At 34.9% G+C, this 17882-nt stretch overlaps 1 protein-coding gene across 1 annotated transcript; it reads left to right on the forward strand.

The window, feature by feature from the left end:
• Window positions 1-2940: 2940 nt before the first annotated feature.
• Window positions 2941-16629, forward strand: LOC140800635 (uncharacterized). The gene is made up of 9 exons (XM_073155397.1): window positions 2941-3182; window positions 7269-7579; window positions 8166-8265; window positions 10199-10246; window positions 10601-10718; window positions 11916-12004; window positions 13359-13420; window positions 13518-13614; window positions 16202-16629. The coding sequence occupies exons 2-9, from the start codon at window positions 7269-7271 to the stop codon at window positions 16211-16213; spliced, it is 837 nt and encodes a 278-aa protein (XP_073011498.1). The 5' UTR covers window positions 2941-3182; the 3' UTR covers window positions 16214-16629.
• Window positions 16630-17882: the final 1253 nt, after the last annotated feature.

Consider the following 17882-nt stretch of genomic DNA (forward strand, 5'->3'; position numbering starts at 1 on the left):
CTTGGATGAGGACTGAATAAGCATTCTTAGCACCCCCTCTAACGTTGAAGATAGAAGCAAGTTTGAAAGCTCTTGGCCCGGACAAGGCCCCAGGCCCAGATGGTCTAAATGTAAGATTTTTCCACTCCCTTCAGCCAAGCCTAAAAAATGATGTCTCATTTGAAGTAAGGAGTTTCTTCACTTTAGGGAGCATGGACAAAGGTCTAAACATGCCTATCATTGTATTAATCTCCAAGAAGGAGAATCCATCTATGGTAAGCGACTTCAGACCAATCAGCCTGTGCAACACCGTTTACAAGCTGATTGCAAAGCTAGTTGCTGCAAGAATAAAACAATGCCTGAGCTCTATCAGCTCCCGTAGCTAAAATGCCTTTATCTCGGTCAGGCAGATTGTTGATAACTAGGTAATTGCCTAAGAACTACTCTCCTTCCTAAAATCAACCCGGAGTACAAATGGCGTGTTCATGTTAAAAGCTAATCTTTCAAAGGCTTTCGACCACATGGAATAAAGCTTCATCGACGACTGCCTCAAGCTCCACAGCTTCCTAGACAGATTTATTAAGCTGGTCATGTCTTGCATCAGCACTACTAGCTTAACTCTAGATGTTAACGGTAGCACAGATGGCTGGTTCACTCCCTCTAGAGGATTGAGACAAGGGTGTCCGCTATCTTAGTACATTTTCATCACCGACTCGAACATCCTCTCTATCTTACTTGATGAGGAGCTCAACTTAAAGAGAATTTTCGGTGTCAAAATCTCCAGAGCGGCCCCGCCAATAACCCACCTCATGTTTGCTGATGACTTGCTTCTCTTCAACAGCTCCACTACCAGAGATGCAGCAAACCTAAGCAGTCATCGACCTCTATTGTCAAGTCTCAGGCCAAGCCATCAACTATAAGAAATTAGCCATTTTCTTCAACTCCAAAGTTGACACAAGTAGAAGAAGTCAGGTGATATCAACCCTTCGAGTGAAGCTCTTGGAGGGGAGTGAAAAATACCTTGGGAATCCACTAATCTTACCACGCTCTAAACGCAAAGCCTATACGTTTGTTCTAGACAAGCTAAAGAACTGCCTGGCGGGATGGAAAGCACAACAGTTATCTCATACTGGTCAAATGGTTCTCATCAAGGTAGTCCTCAGCAGCATTTCAATCTATTTCATGTCAAGCATCCACAAATCATTGCTAAAGGCCCTTGATGGGATTATATGTGACTTATGGTGGGGATTCTCCATTGACAAGAGCAACCTCTACTTGAGAAGGTGGAGCTTAATCTGCCGCCCAACATGGACTGGAGGACTAGGCATCAGATGCATGGGCCTCGTCAATCAGACTTTGATCATTAAGCTAGCATGGCGCTTCATCACTGAAGAGAATAGTCTTTAGGCAAAGCTTCTCAATGACAAATATCTCCCAAAAGCTTCCTTTCGGTCGGCAAAGATCATCGGAGCTGCATCTTGAACATGACGCTCTATTCTCAAGTGTAGGAGCGAGTTGAGGAATATGATAAGGTATGAGATAGGGAATATCAGAAAAAATATTGTAAGGAATGGATCAATTCCGATCTTAACTTTGTGTAACGATTTCAATGCAATGAAAATATCTACGGACTTATTCTTGAAAAGAAAAAAGGTAGTGAGCAGTGTCAAATCTTCAGTTTAAAAACTAAGTTTGAATAAACTTTAAAGCCTACTGTAACAATTTCTTTCCCTTATCCTGTACAACATCCCATGATCCCCAGCTCACCATTTAATCACCGTAGACATTGATAAGATGTTGACATTGATAGGAGGAAGTGGAAGCATAGATTCACGAGAATATTCGTTCGCGCCAATGGTTGACTGAAGTAGTCGGTCCATCAGCTTAGCCATGGACGGTGAACTAAGTATTGCTTCACCTCAACGTGTTCTCCCGCGATTGGTCTTAGCTATCCACATATTGCGGTGGAGGATCTTATTAGAGCACGACGTAGGGTTAGCGAAGTGGAGCATCCTGGCGACGTATATTGCTTGCTCTGCCATTCCTAATGCTGCCTCTGGTAGCCACGACCGATGTGTTAGTGTCCCACCTGCCAAAGTTTAAGATCCATGAACCATATAAGGCTTAAAACTGCTTGCAAGTTTCTAGGGAAAGAAAGCAAATTTAAATTGACACTTTTGCACTTAACGTCCCAAAAGTTTTTTAATTTTATTTTAGGATGAGTAGGAAAAGTTTCCTTTATGGAAAATGAGCATCGTCTGCTCTAATGGAGCTCACCGTAGCAAAGTTTTATTTTTTAGGAATATGGCAGGAAAAGGTTTTTCTAGAATCTGGATGCGTTGTTCCATTACGACTTAAATTATAACAAAATTTACATAATTGTCACTCAAAATTTTTAAATATCAAAATTATTTTTATATTCTTCTAAATATCATAATTATTATTAAAATTTCCTCAGTTAAATACTTAGATTAATAAAGAGTTTGTTACATAAATATTCTCAACTCTAAAGTTTTATATTTGTATATCTAACCCTCAAAACACAGTTTTTAAAACCCTAGTCTTTAGAGTTAACTAACATTTAACATTTAAATAATTTAAATGAAAACGATTCAATATCTTTATTCTAGTTTTTTCTTTTAGTTAAGAGTAAGTTTATCTTATTTTATTACATTATTGAGTTTAATTGGGAGGGTAACTACTAACTATGGATATAAATATACGTGAATATCAATTTATAAGGGCATATAAATAAATAAGAGACTTTTTAAGGGTATACGAACAAAAAACCAATTTAGAAAACATGATTTTGCAAATTGCTTTACTAGTAGAATTAGAAGATAATAACATAAAGAAAGAATTCTTGAGTTTGGCTCGGTTTCGGAACCGAGCCTGAGCCTTAAATTTAGGCTACTAAGAGCCGGCTCAGGCTGGGCTCGATAAGCTCTCCTATATAAACAATTTACAAACCCACCGTCGCTCCGAACCCTCAACCCTCTTCCTCCACCGCCGGCACGCATCCTCCTCCTCCATCTCCTCCACCGTCGGCACGCATCCTCCTCCTCCATCTCCTCCACCGTCGGCAAGCATCATCCTCCTCCGGCAAGCCGCCGCCTCCTACTCCTCTGTCGGGACCCTCAAGCCTTGTGTTGCGTGCGAAGACTTGTGTTTGTCCCAATCCGTCGGCTAAGCTAACTAATACGGTATCTTCTTTATCTCAAGCTTCACTTTTTGCTTTACCAATTAAACTGAGATGATATTTTCTGTATTTTGTCTATCAAAGATCACATTGAGTTGATTTCCTTTCACATGTTCAAAAATAACTGGTGCACTTCTAGGCTTCACCAGATTTTTTCAACCAAAGTACTATTTGTTGCCAGATGATATATCGATGCTTTTGATTACTTTTTAAAAATGATAGAAGAATCAATTATACTTGGAACCTTTTTATAAAGTAAAGATCTTGATGTATGCAGAATGATTCAAACTTTGCGGTTATCCCCATATTGAGATCTTTTCGTTCATAAATTGTGAGCAATGCTTTTTTCTTTGAGAATAAATGAGAAGTGTAGGAAGAAAAACAGATTAAAGAAAGAACGGTGATAGTGGGATTTCTGCCATGATACGAAGTGATGCAGCTCTACAGTGAAAACTGATCCAAATAGTGATTTGAGACTCTGGCAAGAGTTTAAATTTTTATTCCCTTTGCTGTATGATGCAGAAATTTATATATATAGTACACAAGAACACTATTTGGAGTTCACTAAACTTGGAGGATTGCCAAGTTTTATATGTTTGTCATAATATTACTTACAACATCAAAATGCTAGTATGATCACATCATGTTTATACTATCCTTAGACCACTTTTTTTAAAATCACTTTTTAGTTATTTGCTTCCTCTGGATCACGGAAATCCTCTCCGTACAGTTGTGGATCTAATAATATAATAAATATAATTGCAACATAAGTAAAAGAACCTAACTTAAAACTAATTAATTAAATATAACACAACTTTCATTATGAGCTTGGGTAGGTTCAATTATTTGTCTTAGTCAAAATACTTATTAAGAATACTGAAACCAAATAGTAATTATAAATAATTAAATTAAATTAAATATTAGTCACAATTACTAAAGTTCATAACTCTTAATATTCTAAACAATTGAATTAATATTTTCTGATAATTAAATTTATATGACTCAATTTAATAAAGTCAAACTAAATAAAATAAGAAAGAAAATTAAGAACTAAACCCAATTATTTGGACTGGCCCGTAGCCAAAATAAAGGGATAGGTTGTGTGTTGGCCACAACCCACTTTTACTAAGCTCTCGAGCTTGTTTGAGGTCTAAGTCCACAAGGGAGGGGGTTTGGCTCGGCCCAACCCACCTTCATCTTCTTCCCCAGTCGAGTATTTATGTAGAGGAAAGAAAACCTAATCTACCCAAAGATAAGAGAATCCGGCTTGGAAACAAACCAACTAGATAAAGGGTGGCAAGGGAAGTGATTCTTGTCGAAAACGGATTAGGGGCGGTGGTTGTGGCTGCTGAAGCACTTTACGGAACCGATGAGAAGAGTCCACATTACTTACCCTCAATTTTGAACTAGCTGGTGGAAGGAACCACTTGCAATGCGACACCGAAAGGAAACTTTTCGAGTTATAGCCATACCGAAGGACGATCGGTCGTCGGCGTATTTAATCGAACAAAAAGAAAATAAAAAATGTTGATAAAACTCTCTATACTAGATGAAAACACAATAAACACAAGGGGGCAAGATCACCAACCGGAGAAAGGATTAAGTGCTTTAAGGGGTCCGACGACTCACCAACACGAGTGCCCTCCTTCACTTAGAGATGTGAAAGAGGAGAAAAAAAATTAGTGAGGAAAAGAAACTATAGTTGTTTGCAAGAGAGGAGAAAGAGAGAGAGAGAGAGAGAGAAAGGGATATATATATATATATATATATATAAAAGAAAATTTATGTATTAAGCAACGACCCTACCTAAAATCTCCTTGGAATAGAGACGTGAAAGGTTGGGAGAAAGAAGGCAATGTAGCGCACATGTCGAGCAAGTGTGCCTAATTTTTTTAAGGATGTTACAATGGACCACCATAATAAGGAAGAGTTGTTTATTTGGATTCTAAATTTTGTTTTTTAATAGATTATATGGGCCTACATGCTAGATTTATATATAGGTTGGACATCTGGGTTTTAGAGAGATTTCGTTCTCACCAAAAGACTTGCCTACCTCTGTTAGTGTCAAATATAGCAAGGTAAGGTAGATGTAGTAGAATCTAAGTAGAATCTAAGTAACAAAGAGCCCATTAGTTGGTCACATAAGGTCTTAACTTGTCCTTGGGTCAAAGCAGATGATTCTGGAATAAGATGAGAGGTTCGAGAAGTAAATGCATGCCCTTTTGTTTGTGTAGTTTCTGATGGAAATTTTGGTGTATCTGAAAGCTTACGTCTAAATCTCTGTGCCACATGCGTAATCTTGTCTTGTATAACAAAGTATGCAGAAAAACTCATATACAAAGCTTGTTAACTAAGGCTAATTAAGGCGGTAAGCACACATGTTTCAAATTTGAACAAGGCTTTTTGTTTCTAGATGTTTTTGAAACAGTAAGAAAATGTACATGGACTCATTAATATTATTTCTAGCCTAAGTTTACTCGGATATCCAACTTTTGTATGATAAAGAGTGATCTTGAGCTAAACCAAACAAATTGTGTTGAGAGAAGAATGGCGAAACAAAATAATGCTCGAAGATAGAGGCAATCGAGATATCCAAGTTACTATTAGATATGAACTAAAGAATTAAGCAATCAAATTGATATCAGTTTATGCTGGTTTTGTAATGCAAGTTGGTAGGATGCTAGATCTCATGATGGTGAAGAAATATGACCCCTTCTAATGGACCATTTTAGTGAATGCTATCTTCTTCGTACACCCTAGTGCCGAGCTTTGTCGATCGGCACGCGTGCAGTGCCTATCCGACACGGCCGCATGTTGGTCATTGTGCAGATGCGAAGCTCTTTTTTAAAATTTTTTTCCTATTTTACAAATATGATATGACACCTGTAGCCTATTTTTTAAAACTTTTTCTTATTTCCATTAATCATCATCAATTAACTACTAGTCAAGCTAGATCTTCACGACCTGTTACTAGTCAAATTAGATCATCTTCACAATCATCTCTTAGAATGGTTATATAAAATTGATTATAAATGTTGATTGGGCCCACATACTATCAAAAAGGGAATAGCCAATTAACAAATGGTACGGATGTACAACTCACTCATTTATATTTATCAATGTATATTTCTCAAAGTAATTATCGTTTGCATGAATGCATTTTTAAATTTAGTAGTTGCATCATTGCTTGTATGCTTTTTTATAATGATATCTCTACTGATTTATTTGTCGTATGTTTGAATCCTACTATACTATATTATTTGTGACTCATTGCTTTGCAATATAAGGATACTTTTAGTTATTACGCCAAAGCTACGACTTGCTGCTTTACAATAAGATTATTGTATTTTTTTCTATTTCATAATATATTGATTATATATGAGGAATTCAAATCTGGTTTACTATTCTATTGAATTTGAATTTAATTTGAGTCCAATATAATTTGATAATAAATAAATCAGATACAAATTTTATAATCAGTTAAAATTTGATTCAAATTCAAATTCAATAAAAATTAAAATGGATATTGATACAATATTGCATCCGATTTGGTTACACCCCTAGATCCGTATCTCTACCTTAGGGGGTTTGTTATATTGATTGGAAGCAAACCACTGCGCCTTTCCTTTCATTGCTGCACCATTGAAGAGAAGTAAGTTAATAAATAAATAAAATAAATGAAAAAATATAAAAAATAAAAATAAATGTAAGTGAGAAAAGAGAAAAGAGCTGAATGAATCTTATTGGAATTTTTCTTTCTCTATTCTGTACTAAGTTTCTTGCGCCCTTTTATCGGTTTATGTGATGGGTTTACATAATTCAATCAAAAAGCTGTGATTTTCTTGGGGATTTTGAGTTTCTTATATAAGACTTTGAGTTGGGTTTTCTTTAAACCAAAAAAGATTCAATTTCTAGTTTCCTTTGCAGATACAATTGGATGATTGAATTTGGCTATTGGAAACTTTGCTGATTTCATGGATTATATTGTTATATGTGATTTGTTTCTCTACATAGCAATGTCCCAAGATGGGATTCTTTTTGGTTTTAAGGTGTTTGAAGTTTTAATCTACTGATTTTCTCTGTTATGCAGATGGAAGCAGGTTCGAGCATGAATTCTGGGGCCTTTACTCAACCTCCATGCAATCAAATGTTGGATTCCCTTCAGCCTAGGGCGGTAAACAACAGCACGGGGATGACCACCAGGATCGTGAACTACTCAGATGTGGTTAATGGCACGATGAGGTCAAGCATAGCCGCAAACACCGACATGACGAATGATGCCTCTAGGTCTATTATATATGGAGTGCTTCTTGACATGGAGAAATCTCTGATGAATGGCTCGTTGTTGTCCTTGTATTGGTCCCATCAAGAACTGACAATATTGAGGGATGGCCTTGCAAGGTATATTCCTTCTGGCAACTTCCTTATCATATTCCTTTCTTATGTGTTCTTGAGGCTTTGGAATTGGCACCCAATTCGCAGATCTCGTTAGATGAACAACGTTGATAGAGATTGTTGAGTGGACATTTATTAGTTAGAGATACACATACATGTCAGATATTTGATGCCAAAATTTATATCGTTTGACCAAATCTGAGTCATCATTTTTCTTTTTTCAATCCTAAACATACTTAGGAAGCTTATTTTATTATCTATTCTATTCCTTTTAAATATTTTATTTACACAAGATAGCAACCGGCTTGAACTTTTTGTTATTTGAAGGAGTTTTTGTTTGAGTTTTGAATATATTTTGAACTTTGATTTTGTTCGTATTGAATGTTCTCTTTCTTATGCAACAGATGTTCTTGCTCACTTCACATACTGAAGTTTTGGGTCTTATAAAGTATCAATATCTATCTTGTTGTTCGTCATTACTTTGTTTTGGTAGCATCTTCAATATTCATTTGATAAATTGTCAATGCTGTGTCCATCACCTTGTTTGCCTACCTTGTGCATCATTTTGTGATCTCCTCCATGGATTTTTCAGGTATGCTAACGAACCTAGCCTCGTGAAGTACATAAAGATAGCAGCTGCCATGCCTAACAAGACTGTAAGAGATGTTGCAACAAGGTGTCAATGGATGATAGTGAGTATTCCGTGTCAAATAGTGACATAACGCAGATCTCTCTGTATATTTTTGCAAAATGGATAATCTTTGTATGTTTTCCTAATTTGAATTCATGATTACTATTCTATGGTATGTTGTCCCAGTTTAAATGACCTAGCATGTGTCATTCTCCTTATGAAAGAAAGAAGTTATATAATGTAGAATAGATTTGAATATTATGCTCTTTTTTTGTTTTTTTGATAGTTTATGCTTTTCATGAAGTTAGAGTATTTGCTTCTTATTAATACTTAAATTTATAGAGAAACATAATAACACTTAAATTATGAATAATCAACGATGGTCGTGCCAAAGGCACGTGCCATGCTATGCCACCATCAACACGGCATGTGCCGGTCAACATGGGGCATGCCAACCAGCATGCCCTCAGCACAAGCAAATTTTTAATAAAAAAATTAGGATATTTAGAAATATTTTTAGATCCTTGGTATATCAATCTTTAGTTTTTGATTTGAATATATATATTAAAACCTACATTAGAGTCTTTTATCTTTAGATTATTCTGTAAATGACCTATTTTATTAAAAATATAGCAATAGCCAAATAGAAATATTATTCAACACCTAATATGATTGAATACATTCATTCAAACTAATATTAATGAATGAACACTTTATAATATGATTGAAAACATAATATCATTCAACACATAATATTAATTCATAATAGTTCAACAATTAAAACTAATATTAGTTGAATATAGAATGAATGGGAAGATCGAAGGTTTTATTTGCCGGTATAAGAATAACACAATAATGTTTCGTTAAATACTATTGATAATCTTTATAATTCATATACTAATTGTATTGCTTATTATAATGTCTTACATTGTTTTCATATAAAGATAAATTTTATAATTCTTTTATGATATGATATAGATATTGGACATGCATGAACATAACCAGCATTGACATAGATACACTATAAGCATATTCAGATTGTGGATATAAAGTATAAAAAGGATGTCGTGGCTCTAGTGATTATGATTGATATGACGGTAATGATGATGATAAACTCATATCATCCTTTGAGCATGCCACATGACAACTAAAGTTGATTAATGATGATTGATAAAAATAAGAAAAATTTAAAGGAGCTCCACATGACATATCTTGTTTGCTAAGAAAATGATTAAAAGTTGATTAATAATAATTGATGAAAAAAATGTTAAAATAATAGGCTTCACATGGCATATCATGTTTATCACATGATTAAAAAGCCTCATAAAATATTTAAAGTTTACCAGTTTAATTAATCAATTTTGGATCAATACAATCTATTTCGAATCTCATGCCACCATACTAGTCAGCATAGGGGTGTGCCACTGACACACCCCATGCCAGGTGCTATGCCACTATTGGCACGGTCATTGAGTCACAAACTTGGGCCAAGCACTCAAAGTTCTTCAAGGGTAGTAAATAATGCTGTAGATGCATTGCCAATTTCATTGCTATTATTTTGAACGACCGAGGGCCATTGATCTTTGTAAGTAAATGAAATTTAAGTAGTCAGCCTATTATTTTAGACTCCAGCAGAAAGAATGCTCATGCTCTTTATTTTGATGAACTCTTTCAATCATTCTTTTAACCATACATATTTTTTCATTAGATTGTTTTGTGCTTCTAAACTCTAGACAATTCCTGATTTTAGTTGTTATTCTTTTGATGTCATTTGTATGAGTTGGTCCTTTGTTATGTAATTAACATATAGATTTCCATTCTTCCATATCCAACTTAGGAGATTTCCCCCTGGAAAGGAATTTATACTTTTTATGGGGAATTGTTTGTCATTAGTTGATCACTAGTATTCTGTTTTGAAACAGTTGCATCTGATGCTTTTTTAAACAGTATGATGTCTTAGCAAAAAGTATTTACTGATATACTCTGGCTTGTAGAGGAAGAAAAATGTAAAGTGGGCAGGAAATAAGAGAGAAAACAAGAAGGTACAGCTCTTATCCACTTCTATACGCTATCTGAGAATGCCCCCTTTTTATAAGATGAGAACATTGTCACATATGGATTTATTGTTCGTCAGTGTCTACTATGAGTTATGGGATATCACGTCTATGTCTTTGAACAAAGAATTCCTTGATGTAATTCATTTGATTTTTTTATTGTCCGCTAGAAGAAAACTATCATGAAAGATGTATGATATGCTTGGCATATTAATGTTCACATGAAGAGTAGTCAGTGCTTCTCTGATCTTTAGAATGTAGATGTGGCTTCTTTTATTAATAATTTTGCTGGTATGTTTGTGATTTATTGGATGAATACATGCGAATGGTTGTGTTTTTTAGGATAGTCAGGTGGATTCTTCCTTGACGTTCAACGTATATCCCAATCCACCAGAAAGTAACACTGCTTATTCTTCAACGATGCATAACTCCAGCCAGTGCAAGCAAATTTCATGCCAAGGTTGTGTTCTTCGACTTGTTAGATTGATACTTTATTCAATATTGTGATTCTCTGTTGTGTTGTTTCGTTTTATTTTTCAGGTTTCAAGTAAAGTTATTACTTATAACACTTTCTTTTAATTCACGGTGCACTATTAAGATTGATTTCTGGATCAAAATTGCAATTTTTCTGAACTTTCTATTTACCTGTGTCTATGCTTATGTTTATCTCTAAGCTCATACAGGTTATCTTATCTTATTACCTCTAATCCTTTCTCTTAAATTAACAGTGTACAATTGCAATGTGTTTTGCATTCATGATGCAATATCAGAATATTGTTATTGTCCCTTACTAATAATAAAATCTGCCGCTGCAAAAGTATGAAGCAATAAAGTCAGAAACCTAGATATTTGTTTAATTAAGAGAAATTGAATAAAATTGTTGTAAATAAAGAATTTCATCAGAGGAAACAAGATTTATCTGCAACAGATTTTATTCAAGTAAATGCTCTACATAAGCTACATTGATTTCTTTCATCATAGCTTGCTGAAATTAGTAAATGGCTTTTGCTATTGAGGCACAAAGCTACTCTCTCATAGCCTAGTATACTGCTGAGTTTCCTAATAGGACATGCTTTCTACTTCACCATGAGCCTTGTTATGGATCAGTGCAAACAACGAGATGCCCCTGATAGAGTTCCTCTTCCTCTGGTTTTTTTCATATGTGGCTTGTGAGTACATAAGTCTGACAAGGAGAAATGAGAGTTTTTTTTTTTGTACAAATTACATGATCATTCTTGGTTCTTGTTGTTGTCAAATTTTAAACCTTTACATAGCATATATATTTATTACATTCTTCTATGACATTTCTTTCAAAAGTTTGTGAACATTTATCATGTTTTATCACAACTTTCAATTTTATTACAAATTTTAACTTATGTTTCCCCTTGTTGTCAATTATGTGAATTACTAAATATGAGGTTCAGCAATTTGTGCAGATTTTAATATTGTGAATTTGGGAATAGCTTTTAGATGTCCCTTGAATATAAATTTTGAACCATTCATTTCGTTGCTACATTTTCTCATGTCCGTAGTTGAACGACTTCTCTTGTCTAGCTCGAACCATTCATAGGCAGCATTTTCTGGTTGGATCCCTTCTATGTTTCTTTTACCTCCATTATTTGTTTATAATAATTGCAGTTTTATCTTTTTCCTGTAGCCACTTCTGTTGATGGTGAAATATTGTCTCTCTTTGATGAAAATTACCAACTTCTTAAACAAATTGCAACAAATCTCGAGACATGCCAGGTTGGTACCTTTGACTCCCTCTCCTTTTTAAGCTTATTCTTAAGCTTAGTTAGTTCTCCATGTTAGCTAGAGATATGTTTTAACTCCACTCTTGGGGTGCAAATGGAACTTGTAGCAATGATCATAGCAAGAATGAGAACATGTAATATTTTCCCTGCACTTTGGAAAGGATCCCAGTCAAGTTTCTTTTCGTTTCTTTTTTTTTCTGAAATTTTTGCACATAAGACCCTACATTCAAGTAAATTTGCATCTGAAACCCTGATATTTTCACTACATTACGAACTGCACCATGTATTTTTGTTAAATTGAGTAAAAACATCCTAGTTTAGGCTAAGATTAACAACATTTGAGTTGATGGCATGAAAGGGAATATTGTGTTACTTTGATTCTATAAATCCTTCTTAACATCCTAGTTTTTCTCTCATCTTGCGGAAAAGGTGTGTGCAGTTTGAGAATAATAAAAGGTGAAGGTTGAAACAGAAACTTTTCTTAAATTTTAGGGTAATATGCAGATCCTTTTTTCTGTCCAAGCAACAGATCTTCTAAATGAACTTATCAGGATGTAGCAGTCTCTATTGCGAATAAAGGAATTAGCTAGTTTTCTTTTTGACTTTTAATTATGGTTCCTTGAAATTGAATATGAATAATGGAAAGATCCTATGTAATATGCTACAGGTACTGGATATCTTATCTCTGATAATATGTCACTTGATCAGCAGCTCTGTTTCAAATAATTTGTGAGATAAAGTCTTTCTAATCCATTCCAATAGAAAAAAGGCACAGCCATCCATCTTTCATGTGAGCTAGATATCTTACTAATTTTTAACTTGTTTTTCTGTTTAGTTTTAAAACATGACATGCCACATAAAATTAAGCATTTGGAAGAATAAAATATATCACAATCATTCAGTAATTTTTGTAGTGATTATATATTGTGAAGAAAATCATTTGAACAATAGAACTTACACTTCTTTGGTGAAGGCTTTCTCCAGTGGAAGAAGACTGGATGGATAGAAACTTGTTTCCTGCCACTTTTCGTTGGTTTTCACCTTTCCTTTCAAGTTTAAACTACTCTTGTGCACTTTACACTTTTAAAACAAATGAGGAAAGGAGTGAACTGTTCATGTTGCTTTCAAATTTATTAATCAGGCAACATAAATTTGCGCACTATGGAGAATATACCCTGCCGTTATTCCCCATCTATACTTACCTTTTGTACCAAGAACAATAGCCTAAGGTTGCTACTTTTCAGTCGAAGTTTTCTCTTATATCTCTTAAATATATGTAGTTGACTGCATAAATTTTGGTTTGGAATATATAATTCAATAACCTATATTTCTCATTCCTTTGACAGATACAGGGTAACATAGATCTCTTCTATCGCACTAGAAAGAATATCACAGATATTCTAGAGCGGTTAGTATCATTTGGAGTTGAATCAACAGCAAGTGAGATGGAAGTCTTCTGCTAGTACTAATTCTATTTTCTAATGGAGGTTTCTTTCTTTTGACAGCTTGAATGGAACGGCTGGTACTGTATGTCAGATGCCTCCATTGCCTGTCTCGGTGGATGACAATCTTTTTCTCCGCATATTGAGGAATTTTCCTATGGTAAGCTTTCATTGGTTTCCAGTTCACGAAATTTGGTTTGGAGGTTTCTTAATTAGTAAGCCTAATTACATACCATATGAGGAATACAATAAGATCTATTGAAGAATGAGCTCGTTTGATATCTTGGTGAATTTAGCACAGCCTTTTTCTTATTCTGTCTGTTTAGTTCGTTTCAAAATCTATAGGCATATGATACTAATAAGAAATGTTCATTTTATGCTTCTCATTGGATAGTATGCTTTCAAAACCTCAAATCTTTACTTCAACTAACAAGTAGCTAAGCTTGCACTGGTTGGTTTTGGTAATTTATTTCTTTCTGTAGCACTGTCTGATATTAGCAATGCAGCATCATCTGCTCGGACAATGGTCAAAGCAAATATATCTTGAGAAAAATGAATGGGTTTTCTAGAAAGTACAACACTGATCTATTGTCTTAAACTCTCAATTTCTTCCAACAATTATTCTTGGAATAAAAGAAATTCTAAGAGCTCGTTGACAATTGCTGCCTTTGATTTTCCATTTGGAGTCATTGTGCTACAGTGCTTCTAGGATCCACCCTAAGTGAGACAGCCTTTTCTGTCTGAAGGCTACAAAGGTTGTCTTAATGCATGAGACTCCTGTCATTATGGAGTCCTGAGATTTAGGTAATATTTATGTAGCCCTTCTTATCTGGTCTTCAGTTACTTTTCTTTAGGAACATTACAATTATACGAAAGATCAGATGCCACTATACCCCTTTAGAGGAGAGATTGTTTCCATGTCATTGTCTTGCAAGGATGAATATTTGGGTGCAAGGAGGATACCCTTACTGTCACACTAAGTGACAGATCTGCCAAATAAATGCTCTTCTATCTGAAAATAAAAGTAGCTTGTGCTCGGTCCTATGTTTTTAGTTCTGTTTGAGTTCTACTGATCAAAGCTTGCCCATGCATTAGCTATCTTGATGGGGTCAATTTACCATCATGCAACTGATTCCTTCAAAAATTCTGCAGCTTGTGTTCTTATAAGTAACTTCAACATCTATGTTACAATAACTACTAGTGATCAGAACTTTTGGTTTGACTGATGATTCACACAAAGAGGAGCCATAATCATGATTTAATGCATTATAGTTTCTTTACCTAGCCCCCTAACAGTCAGCTTAGGAAATAAAACTTAATCACTTGCAAACGTATTGAATGCATTCTTTACCTTTAAGTGATATGCATTTCATTAGGCTCTACTTAGTTCCTCCATCTAGATTCCTAATATATATGTCTATTTCCAAGGAAGTTGTCTGAGACCTTGTTATATAATATGTTGCTTTATGTTTGAAACTATTGGATCTTGTTGTTCATTTATGAAAAATTATAGATACGTGGATATTAACACCCTAGGCACGATTCCTAACCCTTTGCTTAAGTAAAAAAATATGGAATAGTAGTCAACAAATAAAGAAAAAATGAACACTAAGATTTTTATAGAAAAAAACTCAAATTGGGTAAAAAAGTTACGGATCCAAACTCGGATCGAAATCAATCAGTAAAATTTATAATAGTTAACAAGCTTATAGATCTCCCGCCAATTCTCACGACTCAATCTGTATTAACTTTGTTCGGTAGATTGTAATATACTCTATAATAAGTTCCTAATCTCAGTGATTCTCAAGGTTGATCCTTCCATCTCAGTGACCCAAGACGTAGTTCTTTTAGATCTGATAGAGATGAGTAGAGTTAAGAACGATTTAGCACGTTTTATCTAAAGTAGATAAGTGATATCCAATGGCATCCAATAGATGATCTCTAAATAGATGATGGACGGCTTGTCACTAAGATTAGATTAAACCTCTTTATATATTTCTTAGAGATAAAATAAATAACTCTACCAACTCTAGGGGTTAGGGCATCCCAACCCTTATATTCCTTATAAAGATAAAGGCTAAATCCAAATCAAATCAGGTCTCACAAAGTATAGAATTTGCAAGTTTTGCGACTGCCTTTGAAAGCAAGCCAAGCCTTTTGAATGGCCAAAAGTGCTCTTCTGAATGTGTGAACGCACTGCAAACTTTTCAAGGTGCGTTCGGATGGCCCCAGAGTGGGATCGAACGCGCTTTGAACATCGGATTAGATAGTTAGATACAAAGTGGTTGTTCTTGTGCTCTTAGTAATTTTTCATACTTCTCCAACCATTGTAACATCGTTTGAGCACTTCAATAACGATTCTAAAATCGTTTCAAATGCTTTCACTTCAAAATTAATCTTCTATTTCACTATTCTTTATCAAACATTTCATAATTTATCATAACTTACGCATATACATAAAATATAGATATATTATATGAATACAAATTATGTTTTAAAATATGATTTGCCAATTATATAAATACAAATAAAATCTAACATTTATTTTTCTATGTATGCATATGTGCACCTTTTTCTTTCCCTTCCTACTTGAGCGCAACTTTGGAATCAGGAAATATGGAAATACTTCATATTCTTCAAGCAACTGGAAACTTGCAACTTGAAATGAAAAATAGCTGTCTGTTTTATTCTTTGACGTTGTTGTATTTTTTGAAGGCACTTCTTTGACGTTGTTGTATTTTTTGAAGGCACTTCTTTGACGTTGTGCACCAAACAGCAGTTATTCAATGGGGGAACTGTAATTAGACAATCTTTCCTCTGTAAATATGTCATTGTCTTCTTCGGAGTTCTACCTGGGATGCAGTCAGATCAGTAAGAGTGGAAGATTCGAGAACCAAATGCGAGTAGAAGCCGCTGCATTACCTGACACGATATGTCGAGATTTTGCTTTGTAGGTCAAGTATATATGTATATACTTTACAAAGAAGGTAAGCAGGAACTGTTTACCCTTCAGATCCTTAGTTATATATCTTTGTTTGATGTCCATTTTTCTAGGGCAGCATTAACTGTACAAAGATTAGTTATAGCAATCAATTACAAATGGAAGTTTTGTAAATGGAAAAGCCTTTGTTAACCACAGTTAAAAGCTAATGCTATACCCTATATTCTTCTTGGAGGAAGTGCATTTTCAGAAGGGCCATGATCACGGTCTTAAATTCCTACAATATGAACCCTTGCACTCCTGGTTTTAGTTTCCGTATTGATTATAATCATTTCGCTGCAATTTGTTCACTGTTTGGTGTATATGTATAACCTCTGGGAGACAGTAATATATGCATATAGTTGTGGATATATATTGCAATATTATCTGTGTCTGGATCAGACTATTTCTCGAGAAGGTTGAGTCAATCTATTGTTTACTCTTACGATTAATATGATAGACTATAAACTTTTTTTAATTTCTGACTAATAGCAGCTGAGCATCTAAATACCCAATCACGTTAAATAAATAATCATAATACCTCCTCCATGAAGTAGAACAGTTTGTCTCCAATGTCAGAGAGACTTCTTGCGCTTGCCTTTTGCTCGCGAGATCACGCGATTGAGATCACAAAACAAGAAGTTGGTCTTGAGCTTGATCTCCCTTCAGATTGTTGTCGATCACATCATCTTCCACCAATAACGGATCAGATGCACAACTTCTGATCCTAAAATTGCATCCCATGTACTCAGCTTCCATTGCTGCAGCTCTTCCATTCCTACTTGAAACACAAAGGAGAGAGTCCAAGCTCTCAGGATCTCAAACTCCTAATCTAAAGAACATCAATAGTTTGACAAATCTAACCTATGATATTAAATAGATGCTAAAAAGGAGGTATATTTTGGTGTCAAGTAGTGCATCAGCTTTGAGACAGAAATGCGCTAGAATAGAAAGCCATAAGAATTAAAGAGAAGTAATGTGTAGTATAGGCTGGACAGGAATCATCACAGGATCCTTCATCCTTGTCGTATTTAACATATTGTTGAATGGAATAGTAATATTTTGACTAATGTGAAGACATGGCTAAGATGTTGATGGTTAAGCTAGACTGACTTGAAAAGGAGCACACACAAGTACATTACACTCATGGGAAGACCAAGCATCTCGATTGCACTTTTTATAGCTTTGCATTAGCTACAAGTTATATGTGAGGTGACTCCTTCCGATTTGAGCTCTTGTACTTCTGGAGTAGTATCCTGCATGTCCGCTGAAAGCTGCTCCACTGGAACAATAATAGCTTAGGCAGGCTGGAGAAACACCTGCATGGCTAAGATTAAGCTATCCATTTCATCCCTTGAAGCCAAAGACTGTGATGCAGCCTCCTACAATCTCTACTGTGCCATTCTTCAATGGAAGTCCAAATCTCGTTCCTCTTGTCTTCAAGCATC

The sequence above is a fragment of the Typha latifolia genome, chromosome 14 (genome assembly GCF_019914945.1).
Source record: "Typha latifolia isolate L0001 chromosome 14, TyphaL0001v2, whole genome shotgun sequence".
In the NCBI taxonomy this organism is placed as follows: domain Eukaryota; kingdom Viridiplantae; phylum Streptophyta; class Magnoliopsida; order Poales; family Typhaceae; genus Typha; species Typha latifolia.